This window comes from Lissotriton vulgaris, chromosome 9, assembly GCF_964263255.1.
Source record: "Lissotriton vulgaris chromosome 9, aLisVul1.2, whole genome shotgun sequence".
Lineage (NCBI taxonomy): Eukaryota > Metazoa > Chordata > Amphibia > Caudata > Salamandridae > Lissotriton > Lissotriton vulgaris.
Window position 1 is genome coordinate 478236558 of NC_141697.1, and position 22163 is coordinate 478258720.

General features: G+C 46.7%; 1 protein-coding gene across 1 annotated transcript in view; it reads right to left on the reverse strand.

The window, feature by feature from the left end:
• SYNE2 (spectrin repeat containing nuclear envelope protein 2) overlaps nt 1–22163 on the reverse strand; it is a 1750628-nt gene that overhangs the window by 1094763 nt on the left and 633702 nt on the right. The window contains exon 59 of the mRNA XM_086937933.1: nt 21459–21701. Coding sequence (XP_086794059.1) covers nt 21459–21701 — 243 coding nt within the window. The remainder of the gene's footprint in view (nt 1–21458; nt 21702–22163) is intronic.

Sequence of the window (22163 nt, forward strand, 5' to 3'; positions counted from 1 at the left end):
GGTGACATGACCAATGAGAAGCAAAGCCTAAAACGGGGTCACTCTGCCCCTGCACTCCCTCAATAATGGCAATAAATATCACATTACATTTTGAGGTACCTGCATATGGTTTATCCTATGGGGGTTGGAGGTGCACAATAAAGGGTTTAACCTCCTGCCAAAGGTCAAGCCTTGTGGCTAACCATGTGCTGCACATGGCATTGACCAGCAAGAGATTGACTGTGTGCAGGGGGTGGGTATGGGTCCTGATCAGAGGCCAGGCCCTGAAGCCAACTCCCTGCTGCTCACAGCCAAAAGCTAAATGCAGCAGGGGGTTGGCAGCCCAAATGGAGTTGCCAAAGGTCTTGACCAGAGGCCAGGCCCTACAGTCAAACACCTCCACCGTTGGCTGCCTTTAGTGGGCTGGGCATAGGACTTGGCCAGAGGCCGAAATGTGTGCAGAGTGGGGGCAGGTCACCCGTGGTTTGAGATGTCATCAGTCTTATCTTAGGGGATTCTTATATAGCGCACTGACACCGAAAGGTTTCCTGGCGCTGGCTGAGTGCCAAAGAGATGAAGAGACGGGGGTCTAGCCAGTCTGTGTGAAGAGGTGAGTTTTCAGGAGTTTTCTGAAAGCCAGAAGGGAATTGGCAGATTTAAGAGGGAGAGGCAACTGGTTCCAGAAGGCGGGGGCAAGGTAGGCAAATCTGCGACCGCCGTTTTTTTTTAGTTTGGTAGCAGGGACAGCTAGCAAAAGGCGATGGGAGGAACGAAGATTGCGTAACGGACGGTAAGGAATGACCAGTGATTTGAGAAAGGCAGGGGAGGTCCCGAACACAGCTTTGAAGGTCAGGCAGCCGATCTTAAATGCAGTCCTCTGCTCCACCGGCAACCAGTGGAGTCTGTGAAGCAGTGGTCTCGCGGATTGCCACTTCGGGGTTTTATAGGCCAGCCTTGCTGCTTGGTTCAGTACAATCTGGAGCCTATTAAGGAGGAATTTAGGTAGGCCGTAGTACAGGGAGTTTGAAAAATCCAGGCGGGAGAGCACCAGGGCAATCAGGACTTGTATCAGGGCCTCTGGTGTCAGGAGATGGGAAACTTTCCTGATTTTTCTGAGCTGGAACATACATGAGGACACAACCGCGCCAACCTGAGGCTTAAGAGAGAGCTCCGAGTCAATTATGACTCCGAGGCTCTTTGCTGACTTAGCCGGGATGGGCGGGGAGCCGAGCTCAGTTGGCCAGAACTGTGGGCCCCAGTGAGTGAGACTGTTTCCTGGAAGGATTAACTCAGTCTTCCCCGGGTTCAATTTAAGCTGGTGGGAGTTCATCCAATGTTGGATGTGTAGCATCACTGCTTGACAATCGAGGGCTGCATTGGGGATGTTAAGCGGGAAAATGATTTGCAGATCATCTGCATAGTTGAATACGGTGATATTCCACCTCTTCAAGGAAAAAATGAGCGGCTGAAGATAGAGATTAAAAAGCAGAGGGGACAGGGACGATCCCTGAGGCACTCCGCAGATGGATGGGACCTGTGCAGCTGTGAAGGGACCAAGCCGGACCGCCTGCATTCTGCCCGACAAGAAGGATTTTAGCCAGGCAGAGGCCAGGCCTCGGATGCCGGCTTGCTCGGCACGGTGGATAAGGATGTTGTGGTCCACCGTGTCGAACGCAGCCGACAGATCCAATAAAACGAGCGCCTGTGATGTCCCTTTATCTGCATTAGCCCTAAGCGTATCCATGACTGCCAAGATCACAGCCTCGGTGGAATGGGCTGGTCTGAACCCAGCCTGATTAGGTTCGAGAAAGTTGGAACGCTCGATGAATTCAGATAGGCAGCTAGTAACATGTGCCTCCAGGAGTTTGGATAGGTAGGGCAAGAGGGAGATAGGCCGATAGTTGGCGAGATCGTCCGGGTCAGCTCCAGGCTTCTTTAGTAAGGGCACAAGGACAGCCTCCTTGAAGGAATTAGGTACTACTCCTGCCTCCAATGAGGCGTTTAATAAAGGCAGGATGCAGTCCGGCATGGACAGGCAGATGTCGCGAAAGACAGAGGGGGGACAGCAATCATTAGGAGAGCCAGATTTGACTCGAGCAACAAGTTTTGCCAGAGTGCTGGGGTCGAGGGCAGGGAAAGAAAGCAAGGAGAGCGGGTTTTCAGGGGGGGAAGCTGGCATATCATCAGGAAGGACCGAAGGAATCGTATTCTTGATCTTGGCAATTTTTTCAATAAAGAAATTATTTAAGGCATTACAAGATTCTTGCGTCGGGGTCTGAGAAGGAAGAGTCCTTGCATCAGACGTAAGCTCCCTCATGATTGAAAAGATCTCCTGAGATTTGTTATGAGCAGTGAGAATCCTTTCCGAGATGTGAAGAGCTTTTGCTGCAATAATAGCATCTTTATATTTTTTTCTCGCAGCGATGTATAGCTCTCTGTCGATGGGCAGATAATTGCGTCTCCACCTACGCTCCGTTTGGCGCAGTTCGAGTTGCTGAGCTTTCAGGGTGGAGTTGAACCACTTGTGGGACTTACTGTGCCGGGAACGGGGGAAGCTGGAGGGAGGGGCAAAGCGATCACTGGCTTTGATGATCCAGCCAGTAAGATCTTCCTCCAGAGTGTGGACAGTCGCAGTTTTAGATAACGAAGGACGAGTCTCAGCCAAGAATGAGAGGAATGCCTGAGAGTCAAGAGTGCTCCATTTACGGGCAGTCCCACCGGCCATGGGAGGGACCTTAATGCAACCTCTGACTGTGATCACTGTGTCGATCAAGTAATGGTCAGACCAGATACAAGGGGTGATCACAGAAAAGGAGAGAGTGAGATTATGAGTCCAGATGTGGTCTAAAATATGACCCCCAGTGTGAGTGGGGGAAGTGACGTGTTGGTTCATGTTGAAGCTGGTGAGGACTTCAAATAGCTCAGCCGCATGAGGGCCAGCTTCCTTGTCATTATACCAATAGTTGAAGTCGCCAAAGATGGCGTCTCGAGCAGATGAAATAAGTAGATTGGCTAGCTGTTCACTGAGGGCAGCAGGGAACGAAGGCATAGGGTAGGGAGGGCGGTAAAGAATGATGATGGTAAGAGCGCCCTCTCCGGTCTCTAGCTTAATGATGAGATTGTCCACGTCAGTGAGAGTGAGAGAGGATGTGGAGGTAAATTTAAGCTCCTTATGGATGACAGCTGCCACCCCGCCACCGGCGCGGCCAGAAGGTCGGTTCGTATTGAGCAGGTAGTAGTCGGGGGGCAGAGCAGCTAAGATGTCAGGGAGAGAGTCATCATGCAACCAGGTCTCGGTAAGTATGAGAATATCAGGTCTTTCATCGGTGAGGAGGAGGAAGAGATCAATCTGATGCTTGACCAGTGAGCGTGTATTTAAGTATAGGGCTCGGATACGTGTTTCAATCACACTGGGATCGGATAACTGTTTAGTGCAAGGGGGGGAGGAGGTACATACCGTGCAATACTGAGGGACGAGATAGTATATAATGTTTGCAGGGGTAGTGCGACAGATACACAATCCAGATCCCTAAGTACATGAGGGGAATAAACACAAGGGGAAGTGGCCTCTAGCGCCTCCTTAGCGCAGACGGGCAGGACTCTGGCACGACTCCGGCACAGGTCCGGCGCGTCCGCTGCCCACGTCCGCTGCGCGGATGCATGACCGTCCCCTTTTATGCGCGACTAGAGCGCGGGGGATTGGACACACACCCAATATGGCCGCCGCTTATCTGAACCTGGGACCAACTCCACAGCGTCTATACTCGGCTGGGAGTGGCCCAGGGCAATAAGGAAGAGGGGGAAGGAGTCAGCAGAGAGAGCTTATTAATTTAAGCTGATGGGGGGTTGTTGCAGCAAAGTTAAAAAAACGCTGATTTTTCTGTTTTAAAAAAAAACCTAATACAGCTAAAATGACACAGCAGCACAACCTCCCGGCTTCCGCCTCAGGAGGGACACAGATAGCACTCAATCAAACAGGCAGCAGGCTTGGGGAACCCCTTTTATGCGCAACTAGAGCGCGGGGGATTGGACACACACCCAATATGGCCGCCGCTTATCTGAACCTGGGACCAACTCCACAGCGTCTATACTCGGCTGGGAGTGGCCCAGGGCAATAAGGAAGAGGGGGAAGGAGTCAGCAGAGAGAGCTTATTAATTTAAGCTGATGGGGGCTTGTTGCAGCAAAGTTAAAAAAACGCCGATTTTTTCTGTTTTTAAAAATACCTAATACAGCTAAAATGACACAGCAGCACAACCTCCCGGCTTCCGCCTCAGGAGGGACACAGATAGCACTCAATCAAACAGGCAGCAGGCTTGGGGAACCCCTTTTATGCGCAACTAGAGCGCGGGGGATTGGACACACACCCAATATGGCCGCCGCTTATCTGAACCTGGGACCAACTCCACAGCGTCTATACTCGGCTGGGAGTGGCCCAGGGCAATAAGGAAGAGGGGGAAGGAGTCAGCAGAGAGAGCTTATTAATTTAAGCTGATGGGGGGTTGTTGCAGCAAAGTTAAAAAAACGCCGATTTTTCTGTTTTTAAAAAAACCTAATACAGCTAAAATGACACAGCAGCACAACCTCCCGGCTTCCGCCTCAGGAGGGACACAGATAGCACTCAATCAGTGAAGTAATATGTGATGTCATCAGTAGTGCATTACAGGGTGCAAGTTATAGTTAACTAAGAAAACAATAACTGGAGTTTTTTCAGTGATTTCCTTTTGTTTTGGTTGTTAAACGTAAATTTTAATTTTATTTTAACAGAATTATTGTAAGCAGCCTTCAAATAGTAGACAGAATTGTCTCAGCATGACAATTTCTACGCAACATAGAAGACTGCGTGCACCCGGTATTAAGCTATGTACATGAGCTTGTTTTACTTCAGAAGATGAGAAGATGAGCTTTCTGTAAACAGTATGAAGGCTGCAGGTAATATACTCTTTAGCACCTTCAGACGCTGCATATTTGAAGTGAATAGTGTCTTTTTTGCCAAGTGTTGCATTCAGTGTACACTGTTCTTAGTAGACACTTTTTAATACTCTGTATTGTATTTCTAACAAGAGTTTCACTGTCTGCAAACAGTGTGGTACAGGGTAAACTCTCTCTATAGAGTGAATACTGTTTACAGTACTCACTTTTCTACTCCTATCAACTTAATTTCTCAATGTAGTTTTGGTGACTGCCATGGTTTTGGTACAGATAAAAGCTGTCCGTAGTAGGACATTTGTTTTGGAGCAGAGGCTTAGTATTTTTAGGAACTTGACTTTCTCAGTTGTATACAGATTGAACACCATATGCAATGAAGTTTTCCCATATATCTGTGGGTGATTGTTAATGTGATACGCTATCCGTGAAGTGTATAGCATAGAGTCAATGTGAAACAAGGCCCATCTGTTCTACACCTATAGGAGATGTTTCTGTGATGACAATAATGATGCCTCATATTCATCTGCGCTATTTTGTACTTACTTTCAGAGCTCTAAAGCTATACCCACAACATCCCCCCTCTGAGCCTTGTTAAGCCCTGGGAAGCCCATTGCCCAGGGCCATTCATTTAAATGACACGCAGTGGGTCTGTGTGGTTTACCTTTCCAAGTACTTATCAGCCCTAGGGATGGGGCCCATCCCCCGGGACCCTCATCACTTAGTTTATATGAGGATGGTGGTGGCGCAACCCACCTCCCTGAGCCTTTAAATGACCAGGGGAGACAAACCCCAGTCAGCGATCACTTAAAATGGGGAGGGGGTCGCATAGCCCCCCTCAGCGAGCCATTATCCCCCAGGGCCTGCATTTCTAAAAGTTGGGTGCTCTGGTGCCTGCCCAGGGTACCCACCATATACTAGTTGGGAGCCGTGGGGAAAGCCTCAAGGCCCCCACGGTCCCAGCCAGCTCCCTGCTTGTAGCAGGAGCCATCATTGCTCCAGGCCACAGGGAGCAGGTAATAATGCTGCTGCCTCTGGGCGGGAGCAATATTTTGATCTGTTTTCCTGCCCGCTTCAGAGTTGGCAAGGTAACAGATTAAAAGTCTGCTCCCAGTAGGCTGGAGCATTTTTAAAGCTCCTGCCCGCTGGGAGCAGACTTGGTGTTTGACGTTCATCCCCCTTACCCCATAGAAACTAATTTCAGCCCCAGGGGTGGGCTCCCTGGGGCCCACCTCCCCTTTATGAATATAGCCTTGGGGGTGGGCATCTCAGGGCATAAACGTAATAAATGTGGCTTCTATTTTTCCCCATATCACATGAGGTTCTGCAGGACCACAACATTTTTTGCAAATTGGCTTTTGTTTTTTTCCCCAGTGAGGGTCTCTCTGGGTCCCCAATGGGGCTTGGAGGTAGAGGGTATCCCTACCCTGCCCCTCTTACACTTTTTCTTTTTTTACTTCAGGACAGGTTAGTGCCCCTTCAAATAAAAGAGCTAAATCCAGGGTGGAGGTCCCTTGAACAGAAAATAAGATGCAGATTCTGTAACTATAAACACGAATCTCTGCTACACATGATTTGTTGCTGCCCTGTGATGCTTTCGCCCCGACAGTTCCTTTTAAAACAAATGTGGTTATGACATGGGGCTCGAACAGTAAAAGAAGCTGTTTCGGTACTTTTCTCCTGTACTCTTCCATCGGACCTGGCCAGGTTCGGGAAATATATGGCCGAACTTCGAAATAGGTTTATGGAAGACGAGGGGTTAGGCAAGATAAAAGCCAACTCAGTTTAATAAGCCAACTTGTCCCATTAATCAGACGGAGACGATATTATTTTAGTAATTACCAAATGTATAGATATACAAACTTAAACATTTATTGTTTTTTATATACTGTTTTGAGAGTGTTATATACAAATGTCTTCTCTTAGAATTTATTGTTCTATTGTATGTCTTTTATATAGTTCTCGTCTTTTTAACCTTTCTTTTATTGGCATGCAAGATGTATTGCAAATGGTTTTAGGTAACTGTGCAATATAAATAATAATAATAAAAAAAATTCTAGTTCAGGACAGGGGACTAAGGGGCGCATGCATAAATGAAAATACTGATGCAAACGGCTGCCCCTTTGGCCAGGTATTTTTGCATTTAGGATGCATCAACGCAAACGCAAAATCGTAATTTAACTAATCGCAAAATTTGTGATTAATTAAATTGCGAATGCATTTAGGGAATTGCAAATTGCGAATCCCTAAATGTAATGCATGATGCAATTTCAAATCGCACTTAGGGATTACAAATTACCATCAATTTGAACTTGATGGTAATATGCAAAACCTTTGAAAAATGTACTGAAGTGCATTTTTCAAAGTTTCATGTTACCCACACACATGCCCTTGGGGCATGCATGTGTGCAACATGTGGTAACATGGCAATTTCCGGGGTACAACAGGGTTTCCTTTTGGCACCCTTGCACCCTTGAAATTGCATGCGCAATTTGCGAGTACCAATTTGGTACTAGCAAATTGTGCATGCAACACCCATTCATTCCTATGGACCTCTAGGCCCAAAGGAATGAATGGTAGCTATTCCTTAATTGCGATTCACAATTTGCGAGTCGCAGTTAAGGAATACGTAGGAATCGCACATTTTTTGCAATTCCTACATGCATAAGGATTTGCAAGTCTTAAATAGCGATTTCTTAAAATTCGCTATTTAGGATTCGCAAATCCTGACTTTGATGCATGTGGCCCGAAGTCCCTGGTTACTCTAATGGCTGCCAGCAACTTTTTTCTCATATGGCTGGTACCAAATCAGAGCGCTCACTCCTGTGGGACTCTGACTTCCACAGGAGCGAGATGGTCCAAGGGAAATAAAGCTCCGTGAGCCAATCAGAACCCGCCATTTTTAAACTGGTGCTCCTGCAAGAGTCTCTCAAGCCTCTTGCAGACCCAACCATCCAGATATAGATATATAAATATATTACTGTGTAGTTATAATTAGGTCCGGTTTCCATAGGAAATTTATTTTTCGGTTTGATAATAACTTTGTAGCTATTTAATGAATCTTTGAAAAACTTTTACAAAAATGGTTTATCCACCTCAGCTCCTTTCTGGAAAACTTTAGATTAATTTGTCAAACAGGGGATGTGAAAAAGCGGGTCCTAAAACAAGTTTTCCCATTGCAATTTGCCATAGGAAATTGACCACAACTACAGTCAAAACAGCTGAACAGAATTACACCAAATTTGGCAGAAAGCTAGATCTTGATCCAGAAATGGTGCTTTCGGTGACTTTGATTGATTCAGTAGTTTTTCAGAAATTAAAGTTCAAAATGTATACATGTCTAGTGACGCGGTACTACTAAGGGAGACATATGAAGCATTCTGATTGGCTAGTCCCGCAGGACTTGGACCAGTCCGGCGAGACTGAATGCTGTGATTCTCTGGCCGCAAGAGAAATGTTGCAGCTGCCATTTCTGGGCTCTGGAACTCAGTCCTGCAGGTTAAGGGTACACTAGCACTTGTGACCAGGGCCCTTGGAGGACACAGTTGGGTTGAAAGTACAAAAAACGATTTTTTTGAATTCGCACAAACATGTGGTACTCTTCTTGTACTCAGTGCCTGCATCCCGAAAATTCACAAGAGTACTACAAGATTACCATGGGACCAAAATGTGGGTGGGTGTCCTTTAGTATTTTACACACATTGAGGGGATTGGGGCCTTCCCACAGGCAAAGTCCTGACCCCAACCTAATGTTGCACATGACTTATGCATGGAGGAGGTTGGTCATCATTGGGGGGCTGGGCACTCAATCCCACGCTGCACATGACCAAAGGTCGAAGGCTGTGTCTGGAGGGGGTTTGGTGTCCTGGGTAGTTTAAGCACCCAACCCCCCGCCACACACAGCCATCGGGTATGTGCTTCAGGGGGTTGGGATAGTGAGATATGGTAATAAAATCTTATTTTGAGTGTTTAAAAAACTAGAAATGTACTGAAAAAAATAAACGTTAATGTGATATGCAGTTAGGCATAGTAATAACTTACCTAACATTAAAAATAATCCTTAGAAATTCACTGAAAAAACTAAGGTTAAAGTGATGTTATCGTAAGGTGAAATTGTCAATTAAAATACCATTAAATTTTTTTTTTTAAATACTGAAATGTAATAGTTAAATGAAGTGATTATACGCAATTGCCATGCACTGCTTATGACCTCACATATACTTCTCATCATGTGTTCTATGATATCATTGATACCACCATTGAAGACATCTGAAATGACATAATTAATGACATCACTGTGCATGGAAAGTGCATGAGTTATAGTTACTCTAATTAACAATAACTGGTGAATTTCATTGTGTTTTAGGGTTTAAAAATAGACATTGTCACCTAACTATAACGTCTCTTAAACCTTTGTTTTTTAGTGAATATGTACATATATTACGAACTCCGCAGTTGAGCAGCAGCAGAATCCTCACCACTCCCACAGCGCATACGGACCAAAAGATAGGTGCAGCTAATTTTATTTAGTGCAGTATTTCGCCATAATCGTATATATATATATATATATATACCAAAGGGCGTTTGTTTGGTATTAATATGCACAGCTGCCCTGGCCGTGGAGAGGAGCACCATTTCCTGGCAGTGTGTGAAAGGAAAGGCTTCGGAAGGGAAAGGGTCCTCGCTGTGAAGCATACTGTTTCAAGAATACTTATCATCCTGCATGCCCGACCTCTTTCCTACTTAGGGATATGAATATGCTGAAATGAACACAAAGTGATTGAACCTACTTAAGGAATGAATTACCCACCTTTTTGGACTACAAACACCATCGTGCCTTGAGCACTCATAGTTAGCCACACCCACTTAGGGCGGATATAATCAATAAAATGACAAATAATTTGAAAGGTGAGCTCTCTTTCCCTTTGTGCAGCAGCTCATGATTAAGAGGCGCTCCTCAGCCTCGAAACGCGTTGAGCAGAACAGTACTTTAATGAGGTTGCAAAAGCAGGATGAATGAGGAGAAAAAAACGGATGGTGGAAACAGTGCCATGTGCCCTCTCGGATCACAGGGGTGTTTGTTTGGTATATATATATATACGGCAGTACAGAAACAACGGACCACCAGGCAGCCTTGAATCAATAGGTAGGTTTATTATCCCTTTTTCCTCACATTCAGCATGACACGTTTCGGGCACCAAGTTGTTCACATAATCATCATGCAGTATATTAATAAATATAATAAATATATATATATAATTCTATACCTCTCTCTCTCTATATATATATATATATATATAATTTTATATATAAGGTATATATAAAGTGTATATATATATATATATCCAAAGCTCGCAGTCCCAATTTGAGAGAAAACCCGTAGAGACCAACTTGACGTGCACCAGATCTTTTTATTTTGAATGTGGTCTGCGTTCAAAGTCACAAAAGGTGAGTGAATTCCACCATTGTTCAGCCCCAGCCAAACGCGTTTCGAGTATCCCCTTCGTCAGTGGCGGTGCAGGAAGGCAGGAGGAAAGCGTTTCACCGGTGTCTCTGCTTATGAAACTCTCCCGCCCGGTTGGGCGTGGCTGTAAGGCCTTGTGGGAGACGTAGTCCGCACCGTGTGATTCCGCTATAATTAATACAACACTGCATCCTCAAATGTCTTGGTACCTCACCATTGGTCCTTCGTGCTGCTTTACTGCCACATTCCCAGTGTGAACACGCATTTTACTGCATAAACGCGCATTCAGTCTCCTCCGTTGCTTGGCTGCATTACCAACGCAGCCACGGACCCGCTTTCTTGAAGCGATCGGTTTTCTCTCACGACCCGGGAAGGCCGTTCCAAAATCCAAAGCTCGCAGTCCCAATTTGAGAGAAAACCCGTAGAGACCAACTTGACGTGCACCAGATCTTTTTATTTTGAATGTGGTCTGCGTTCAAAGTCACAAAAGGTGAGTGAATTCCACCATTGTTCAGCCCCAGCCAAACGCGTTTCGAGTATCCCCTTCGTCAGTGGCGGTGCAGGAAGGCAGGAGGAAAGCGTTTCACCGGTGTCTCTGCTTATGAAACTCTCCCGCCCGGTTGGGCGTGGCTGTAAGGCCTTGTGGGAGACGTAGTCCGCACCGTGTGATTCCGCTATAATTAATACAACACTGCATCCTCAAATGTCTTGGTACCTCACCATTGGTCCTTCGTGCTGCTTTACTGCCACATTCCCAGTGTGAACACGCATTTTACTGCATAAACGCGCATTCAGTCTCCTCCGTTGCTTGGCTGCATTACCAACGCAGCCACGGACCCGCTTTCTTGAAGCGATCGGTTTTCTCTCACGACCCGGGAAGGCCGTTCCAAAATCCAAAGCTCGCAGTCCCAATTTGAGAGAAAACCCGTAGAGACCAACTTGACGTGCACCAGATCTTTTTATTTTAAATGTGGTCTGCGTTCAAAGTCACAAAAGGTGAGTGAATTCCACCATTGTTCAGCCCCAGCCAAACGCGTTTCGAGTATCCCCTTCGTCAGTGGCGGTGCAGGAAGGCAGGAGGAAAGCGTTTCACCGGTGTCTCTGCTTATGAAACTCTCCCGCCCGGTTGGGCGTGGCTGTAAGGCCTTGTGGGAGACGTAGTCCGCACCGTGTGATTCCGCTATAATTAATACAACACTGCATCCTCAAATGTCTTGGTACCTCACCATTGGTCCTTCGTGCTGCTTTACTGCCACATTCCCAGTGTGAACACGCATTTTACTGCATAAACGCGCATTCAGTCTCCTCCGTTGCTTGGCTGCATTACCAACGCAGCCACGGACCCGCTTTCTTGAAGCGATCGGTTTTCTCTCACGACCCGGGAAGGCCGTTCCAAAATCCAAAGCTCGCAGTCCCAATTTGAGAGAAAACCCGTAGAGACCAACTTGACGTGCACCAGATCTTTTTATTTTGAATGTGGTCTGCGTTCAAAGTCACAAAAGGTGAGTGAATTCCACCATTGTTCAGCCCCAGCCAAACGCGTTTCGAGTATCCCCTTCGTCAGTGGCGGTGCAGGAAGGCAGGAGGAAAGCGTTTCACCGGTGTCTCTGCTTATGAAACTCTCCCGCCCGGTTGGGCGTGGCTGTAAGGCCTTGTGGGAGACGTAGTCCGCACCGTGTGATTCCGCTATAATTAATACAACACTGCATCCTCAAATGTCTTGGTACCTCACCATTGGTCCTTCGTGCTGCTTTACTGCCACATTCCCAGTGTGAACACGCATTTTACTGCATAAACGCGCATTCAGTCTCCTCCGTTGCTTGGCTGCATTACCAACGCAGCCACGGACCCGCTTTCTTGAAGCGATCGGTTTTCTCTCACGACCCGGGAAGGCCGTTCCAAAATCCAAAGCTCGCAGTCCCAATTTGAGAGAAAACCCGTAGAGACCAACTTGACGTGCACCAGATCTTTTTATTTTGAATGTGGTCTGCGTTCAAAGTCACAAAAGGTGAGTGAATTCCACCATTGTTCAGCCCCAGCCAAACGCGTTTCGGGTATCCCCTTCGTCAGTGGCGGTGCAGGAAGGCAGGAGGAAAGCGTTTCACCGGTGTCTCTGCTTATGAAACTCTCCCGCCCGGTTGGGCGTGGCTGTAAGGCCTTGTGGGAGACGTAGTCCGCACCGTGTGATTCCGCTATAATTAATACAACACTGCATCCTCAAATGTCTTGGTACCTCACCATTGGTCCTTCGTGCTGCTTTACTGCCACATTCCCAGTGTGAACACGCATTTTACTGCATAAACGCGCATTCAGTCTCCTCCGTTGCTTGGCTGCATTACCAACGCAGCCACGGACCCGCTTTCTTGAAGCGATCGGTTTTCTCTCACGACCCGGGAAGGCCGTTCCAAAATCCAAAGCTCGCAGTCCCAATTTGAGAGAAAACCCGTAGAGACCAACTTGACGTGCACCAGATCTTTTTATTTTGAATGTGGTCTGCGTTCAAAGTCACAAAAGGTGAGTGAATTCCACCATTGTTCAGCCCCAGCCAAACGCGTTTCGAGTATCCCCTTCGTCAGTGGCGGTGCAGGAAGGCAGGAGGAAAGCGTTTCACCGGTGTCTCTGCTTATGAAACTCTCCCGCCCGGTTGGGCGTGGCTGTAAGGCCTTGTGGGAGACGTAGTCCGCACCGTGTGATTCCGCTATAATTAATACAACACTGCATCCTCAAATGTCTTGGTACCTCACCATTGGTCCTTCGTGCTGCTTTACTGCCACATTCCCAGTGTGAACACGCATTTTACTGCATAAACGCGCATTCAGTCTCCTCCGTTGCTTGGCTGCATTACCAACGCAGCCACGGACCCGCTTTCTTGAAGCGATCGGTTTTCTCTCACGACCCGGGAAGGCCGTTCCAAAATCCAAAGCTCGCAGTCCCAATTTGAGAGAAAACCCGTAGAGACCAACTTGACGTGCACCAGATCTTTTTATTTTGAATGTGGTCTGCGTTCAAAGTCACAAAAGGTGAGTGAATTCCACCATTGTTCAGCCCCAGCCATACACGTTTCGAGTATCCCCTTCGTCAGTGGCGGTGCAGGAAGGCAGGAGGAAAGCGTTTCACCGGTGTCTCTGCTTATGAAACTCTCCCGCCCGGTTGGGCGTGGCTGTAAGGCCTTGTGGGAGACGTAGTCCGCACCGTGTGATTCCGCTATAATTAATACAACACTGCATCCTCAAATGTCTTGGTACCTCACCATTGGTCCTTCGTGCTGCTTTACTGCCACATTCCCAGTGTGAACACGCATTTTACTGCATAAACGCGCATTCAGTCTCCTCCGTTGCTTGGCTGCATTACCAACGCAGCCACGGACCCGCTTTCTTGAAGCGATCGGTTTTCTCTCACGACCCGGGAAGGCCGTTCCAAAATCCAAAGCTCGCAGTCCCAATTTGAGAGAAAACCCGTAGAGACCAACTTGACGTGCACCAGATCTTTTTATTTTGAATGTGGTCTGCGTTCAAAGTCACAAAAGGTGAGTGAATTCCACCATTGTTCAGCCCCAGCCAAACGCGTTTCGAGTATCCCCTTCGTCAGTGGCGGTGCAGGAAGGCAGGAGGAAAGCGTTTCACCGGTGTCTCTGCTTATGAAACTCTCCCGCCCGGTTGGGCGTGGCTGTAAGGCCTTGTGGGAGACGTAGTCCGCACCGTGTGATTCCGCTATAATTAATACAACACTGCATCCTCAAATGTCTTGGTACCTCACCATTGGTCCTTCGTGCTGCTTTACTGCCACATTCCCAGTGTGAACACGCATTTTACTGCATAAACGCGCATTCAGTCTCCTCCGTTGCTTGGCTGCATTACCAACGCAGCCACGGACCCGCTTTCTTGAAGCGATCGGTTTTCTCTCACGACCCGGGAAGGCCGTTCCAAAATCCAAAGCTCGCAGTCCCAATTTGAGAGAAAACCCGTAGAGACCAACTTGACGTGCACCAGATCTTTTTATTTTGAATGTGGTCTGCGTTCAAAGTCACAAAAGGTGAGTGAATTCCACCATTGTTCAGCCCCAGCCAAACGCGTTTCGGGTATCCCCTTCGTCAGTGGCGGTGCAGGAAGGCAGGAGGAAAGCGTTTCACCGGTGTCTCTGCTTATGAAACTCTCCCGCCCGGTTGGGCGTGGCTGTAAGGCCTTGTGGGAGACGTAGTCCGCACCGTGTGATTCCGCTATAATTAATACAACACTGCATCCTCAAATGTCTTGGTACCTCACCATTGGTCCTTCGTGCTGCTTTACTGCCACATTCCCAGTGTGAACACGCATTTTACTGCATAAACGCGCATTCAGTCTCCTCCGTTGCTTGGCTGCATTACCAACGCAGCCACGGACCCGCTTTCTTGAAGCGATCGGTTTTCTCTCACGACCCGGGAAGGCCGTTCCAAAATCCAAAGCTCGCAGTCCCAATTTGAGAGAAAACCCGTAGAGACCAACTTGACGTGCACCAGATCTTTTTATTTTGAATGTGGTCTGCGTTCAAAGTCACAAAAGGTGAGTGAATTCCACCATTGTTCAGCCCCAGCCAAACGCGTTTCGAGTATCCCCTTCGTCAGTGGCGGTGCAGGAAGGCAGGAGGAAAGCGTTTCACCGGTGTCTCTGCTTATGAAACTCTCCCGCCCGGTTGGGCGTGGCTGTAAGGCCTTGTGGGAGACGTAGTCCGCACCGTGTGATTCCGCTATAATTAATACAACACTGCATCCTCAAATGTCTTGGTACCTCACCATTGGTCCTTCGTGCTGCTTTACTGCCACATTCCCAGTGTGAACACGCATTTTACTGCATAAACGCGCATTCAGTCTCCTCCGTTGCTTGGCTGCATTACCAACGCAGCCACGGACCCGCTTTCTTGAAGCGATCGGTTTTCTCTCACGACCCGGGAAGGCCGTTCCAAAATCCAAAGCTCGCAGTCCCAATTTGAGAGAAAACCCGTAGAGACCAACTTGACGTGCACCAGATCTTTTTATTTTGAATGTGGTCTGCGTTCAAAGTCACAAAAGGTGAGTGAATTCCACCATTGTTCAGCCCCAGCCATACACGTTTCGAGTATCCCCTTCGTCAGTGGCGGTGCAGGAAGGCAGGAGGAAAGCGTTTCACCGGTGTCTCTGCTTATGAAACTCTCCCGCCCGGTTGGGCGTGGCTGTAAGGCCTTGTGGGAGACGTAGTCCGCACCGTGTGATTCCGCTATAATTAATACAACACTGCATCCTCAAATGTCTTGGTACCTCACCATTGGTCCTTCGTGCTGCTTTACTGCCACATTCCCAGTGTGAACACGCATTTTACTGCATAAACGCGCATTCAGTCTCCTCCGTTGCTTGGCTGCATTACCAACGCAGCCACGGACCCGCTTTCTTGAAGCGATCGGTTTTCTCTCACGACCCGGGAAGGCCGTTCCAAAATCCAAAGCTCGCAGTCCCAATTTGAGAGAAAACCCGTAGAGACCAACTTGACGTGCACCAGATCTTTTTATTTTGAATGTGGTCTGCGTTCAAAGTCACAAAAGGTGAGTGAATTCCACCATTGTTCAGCCCCAGCCAAACGCGTTTCGAGTATCCCCTTCGTCAGTGGCGGTGCAGGAAGGCAGGAGGAAAGCGTTTCACCGGTGTCTCTGCTTATGAAACTCTCCCGCCCGGTTGGGCGTGGCTGTAAGGCCTTGTGGGAGACGTAGTCCGCACCGTGTGATTCCGCTATAATTAATACAACACTGCATCCTCAAATGTCTTGGTACCTCACCATTGGTCCTTCGTGCTGCTTTACTGCCACATTCCCAGTGTGAACACGCATTTTACTGCATAAACGCGCATTCAGTCTCCTCCGTTGCTTGGCTGCATTACCAACGCAGCCACGGACCCGCTTTCTTGAAGCGATCGGTTTTCTCTCACGACCCGGGAAGGCCGTTCCAAAATCCAAAGCTCGCAGTCCCAATTTGAGAGAAAACCCGTAGAGACCAACTTGACGTGCACCAAAGGTCCAAGGTGCATGAACTGCAAGCGCACCCACTGAGGAATTATTACACGAACACTACGAGTCCCAGAAGGCCTTAGTGAAGGCCCCACCTACCAGGCTGGGATCAAGATAAGAAGGTGTGTCGTGTCAGCGCCTGCACACATGCTGATGATCAAAGCCGCTGAGGAAGAGATTCTGCATCTCGAAACGCGTCTGGCTGAAATACATCGTTAAGATGACCTTTCTGAAAAGACTTTGTGCTAGCAGTTGTCACATTGCAGAATAAAGCTGAAGTTACACTTTCTGCGGTTTCCTTCGAATTGGTTCCTGTGATTTTGGTATTTGAAACGGCTCTCCAAGTCGTGAGGGAAACCCGCCTGATTTCATCAGGTCCTGCGCCGACACCATGGGGTGCTGGTATTCGAGGAGAAAGTTCTGGAGACGGCGCTTTTCAGGGAAGTGCTTTCCCGTAGCTTATGTGGCATAACAAAGCGGAGCAAGAGTCTATTTGAAGGGCTTACGAACACCAAAGGTCCAAGGTGCATGAACTGCAAGCGCACCCACTGAGGAATTATTACACGAACACTACGAGTCCCAGAAGGCCTTAGCGAAGGCCCCACCTACCAGGCTGGGATCAAGATAAGAAGGTGTGTCGTGTCAGCGCCTGCACACATGCTGATGATCAAAGCCGCTGAGGAAGAGATTCTGCATCTCGAAACGCGTCTGGCTGAAATACATCGTTAAGATGACCTTTCTGAAAAGACTTTGTGCTAGCAGTTGTCACATTGCAGAATAAAGCTGAAGTTACACTTTCTGCGGTTTCCTTCGAATTGGTTCCTGTGATTTTGGTATTTGAAACGGCTCTCCAAGTCGTGAGGGAAACCCGCCTGATTTCATCAGGTCCTGCGCCGACACCATGGGGTGCTGGTATTCGAGGAGAAAGTTCTGGAGACGGCGCTTTTCAGGGAAGTGCTTTCCCGTAGCTTATGTGGCATAACAAAGCGGAGCAAGAGTCTATTTGAAGGGCTTACGAACACCAAAGGTCCAAGGTGCATGAACTGCAAGCGCACCCACTGAGGAATTATTACACGAACACTACGAGTCCCAGAAGGCCTTAGCGAAGGCCCCACCTACCAGGCTGGGATCAAGATAAGAAGGTGTGTCGTGTCAGCGCCTGCACACATGCTGATGATCAAAGCCGCTGAGGAAGAGATTCTGCATCTCGAAACGCGTCTGGCTGAAATACATCGTTAAGATGACCTTTCTGAAAAGACTTTGTGCTAGCAGTTGTCACATTGCAGAATAAAGCTGAAGTTACACTTTCTGCGGTTTCCTTCGAATTGGTTCCTGTGATTTTGGTATTTGAAACGGCTCTCCAAGTCGTGAGGGAAACCCGCCTGATTTCATCAGGTCCTGCGCCGACACCATGGGGTGCTGGTATTCGAGGAGAAAGTTCTGGAGACGGCGCTTTTCAGGGAAGTGCTTTCCCGTAGCTTATGTGGCATAACAAAGCGGAGCAAGAGTCTATTTGAAGGGCTTACGAACACCAAAGGTCCAAGGTGCATGAACTGCAAGCGCACCCACTGAGGAATTATTACACGAACACTACGAGTCCCAGAAGGCCTTAGCGAAGGCCCCACCTACCAGGCTGGGATCAAGATAAGAAGGTGTGTCGTGTCAGCGCCTGCACACATGCTGATGATCAAAGCCGCTGAGGAAGAGATTCTGCATCTCGAAACGCGTCTGGCTGAAATACATCGTTAAGATGACCTTTCTGAAAAGACTTTGTGCTAGCAGTTGTCACATTGCAGAATAAAGCTGAAGTTACACTTTCTGCGGTTTCCTTCGAATTGGTTCCTGTGATTTTGGTATATATATATATATATATATATCTATATATATATATATAGATATATATATATATATATATATATTTATATCTATATATATATATATATATATATATATATAGATATATATATATATATATATATATATATATATATATATATAGATATATATATATATATATATATATATATAAGAACTTTTCGGTTTTTGCAATCCCTTTCCCATAGGGCACAAACAAAGAGCACCGACCACGAAGGTGCAAATCCTTCAATTTTATTCCTTTTGCAGTTTACTCCATAGAACAACTAGGTGGGGCAGCCATTACGCGTTTCATCCCAAACGTGGGACTTGATCACATATATATATATATATATATGTATATGCACATATTTACTGAAAAAAACAGAGGTTACAGGGACATTATAGTTAGGGTCAGATTTGACACAATACCAAAGAAATTCAACAGTTATAGTTAGCTAAGCTAACTATAATTTACACCCCCACAATGCATTGCTTATGATATCACATATTACATCACTCATGACATGTTAAGTGACATCACTGATAACATCTCAAATGACATCACTAATGACACCATCCAGCGAGTGAAACTATTGTGTAAGCATTTATGATTGCTAAACCTATATACTAAGCTGCTAATAAACTTAAAGTAGTATACTAGGTGTACTACTAATCAGTGATACAATTTTGTATTATATATCATGTGAGTGGCTGTGTGACTGTATATATCTTTGTGCGTATCAGTGTGTGAGTGGCTGTATGGGTGTATAAGTGGTTGTATAAGCAGCTGTGTGAATGAGTGATATGCTTTTTGAGTGGCTGTATTGGTGAGTGAGTGGGTGTCTCACTGGATGTATTGATGTGTGAGTGATGGTATAAGTGGCTCTATCAGTGGGTGAGTGAGTAGGTGTCTGAATGGCTGCATGAGTAAATGACTTGGTGTGTATGCGGCTGTATGGGTGAGTGAGTGGCTGTTTGAATAGGGTTTTTTTATGCAACTTGTGTGGGAGTGACTGCATTGGACAGTGAATGTCAGTGAATGGATATATGGGTGAGTACAGGAATGTGTGAGTGCTTCTATGGATACATGAATGGGTGTCCAAGTGGTTGTGTGAGCGAGTGTATGAGGTCTTCTGTGGATGAGTGAGTGGCTGTGTTGAGAGGGTGATAGAGTGAGTGGGTGTGTGACTTTGTAGGTAAATAGGTGGATGTATAAGTAGCTGTATGGGTGATTGCGTGGTTGTGCGGCTGGCTGTACGGATGAGTAACTGGTAGTATGAGCAACTGTATGCATGAGTGAATGGTTGTTTTAGAGGGTGTGAGTAAGGGAGTGGGTGTGCGAGTGGCTCTCTGGAAGACTGACTGGGTGTGTGTATAGATCTGTGAATGGGTATGTCAGTGGTTGTGCCGGTGTGTTAGTGGGTGTACAAGAGGTTTTTTGGGGTTTGAGTAGGTGTGTGAGTGGTTGATGTTATCAGTGATGGCATCAGTGATGTCATTTGAGATGTCATTGTCATCAGTGCTGTCATGTCATGAGTGATGTAATATGTGAGGTCATAAGCAGTGCATTGCGGGTTGTACGTTATAGTTAACTTAGCTAACTGTAACTGCTGAATGTATCTGGTTTTGTATGTGTAAAATCTGACCCTAACGATAACATCCCTGTAACCTTTGTTTTTTTCAGTGAATGTATAAGGTTTTTTATATTCTATTTCTTTACTATTATGGCCCTGTAAACTTTGGTTGTTTCAGTGAATTTTTAACTAATAGTCGCCTTTGCAGAGTGGTGGAGGAAGGGGGGCTGGGACTTCGACCAGCTCGCAGAAATCTTCCTGTATAGGACTTGCAAGAGGTACCAGGAGGGCTTCTTGGCCCCCAAGGTCGCAGCGGCAGCCACCATAAACACAGGGTGGTGGGTGTGTGGGGTCACGCAGATGGTGCCGCACGGGGGGATACAATATGAAACAAAATAATGAACTTACCTTTTGCTGCTTCCAGCGTCTCATCGCTCCACCTCTCCTCTTCTTACTGGGTCCCTGCAGCTCCTGGGACAGACTCCCCGTCCAATCGGATTGGTCTGAGAAGGCAGGAAAGACGCCCTGCTCAGACCAGGAAGTCTTTAAATATTCTTCAGCCTGGCTGCTCAATGCAGCTGGGAAGGAGAAAACCTAAGTGCGCAAGTGTGTTTTGGTTGGCCTGATATGGCCATCCAAACACACATGAGCACATAGGGAGTTGAGTGGACTATTACTCCTCCACCCCGCCCATGCCTCGGCCCTACCCCTCCCAACACCGCCTGCTAAGAGCCGGCAAATGTAAAATAAAAAGATGCAAGAACATCTTTTTATTTTACATTTGCAGGCTCTGAGTCAGGCAGTGGGGCAGCCACTGCAATGTCCATAAACAGTAAAGTGGACGTCATGCCCCAACCAGTAGTAAACCTCGAGCTACGCTTGCAGAGTGGTGTAGAACTTATTGGAGATAACAGGAGGGGTAGTTGGCTCCCAATGAAGTCCTTGGGGGGGGCACCTACCCCTCCTGTTACCTTCAGTAAGTGCCACACAGCAAGATTGCTAAGACCTGGTTGGAGGCCACGCCCCCTTTCTCTACCACTCTGCAAACATGCCTCCTGGCGCACTACTAGTTGGGGATAAAGTTCAAATGTGTCTTGGGGGTCCTTGGGGCCAACTAGCCCTCCTGTTACCTCCAGTAGGACCCACACAGCATTCCCGCATTGGCATTAGCGTATACAGGTCTGGCATAGCCTGTCTCTTCCATGGGGAGTAAAGTCAGGGAAACTTGGCAGGCAGATGAGATCTGGGTATGACAAGAAAGAAGAAAAGCATTTATCCAAAGAAGACTGTAATAAATGGCAGTTGGTCTCTTGTCACTAATGTTTTAATATTTCTCGTCTAGATATATGCCACCAAGAGGAATGGTTATTTTTAAAGTTGAGTGAGAATGGATTAATAAAGCATGAAGGGGAATCAAGACTAAGCAGTCTTGATATCAGCACTATGACCTTCGATACTGCCTGCCGTGAGTTTTAGAAAAAGCTTTGGGACCTGACACTTATACTTCCACAAACAAAGTAATTTATGGCCACTGAAATCCATAGTGACATGCAAGCCCCCCAAGATCTGTGGCAGGGATAACTGTAACCTATTTACTGAAATGTAATCATTGATACAACACATTGGCATTTTATATTAAACCTTAAGCATACCTCAGACATTCTGACAGGAATTTTCTCTTGAGCCTCAGTTACTATTTGTGAAGCCGCTGAAATAACCTTTTTTCTAGATGCTTCGTGAGAAAAATCAAGTTTTGTTGTGATGGTGCTTCCCCATTGAACTGTTTCTGTTCCAGTCTTGATCATTTGCTGAACTGATACAGCAGTGTCTTGTGTAGCTATTTTCTCGGAGGGCAGCATCTTCTCTGATCTGTCTTCTTCCTTACTGACAGAAACCTGCAGTTGCAAAGACAGAAGTTAAGTAATTATACAATAACATTCTACATTCTACACTATCATATAAGAACACATTGAACTTGTCAAAAGGACATAACTTAAAATGTACAAAGCATGTAAAATAGGTTTGATAATGGGGGGAATTATTTTTATGCTCATTCTGAGTGAATGCCCACCCATATTTGCTAATAGGCATGGTTACCTTATCTGTGTTATTGTAAAATGAATTTACAAGAATTTGAAATGTTGACTTGAGGTTGAATGCACATTTTACCTTAATAGAGACTCTGTGATTTTAGATTCTTGCCCATCGAAAATGAGAGGTATCACTTATTAGTAAGATATAATGAGGATTCTTCTCTGTGACTGACAAAACACTTACAGTTGCCGTATGAAGTATGCTGGTAGGCCCAGGTGCAAGGCATTTGCGTAGTCCAGTTGAGAGAGAATTGTGGCACAAAC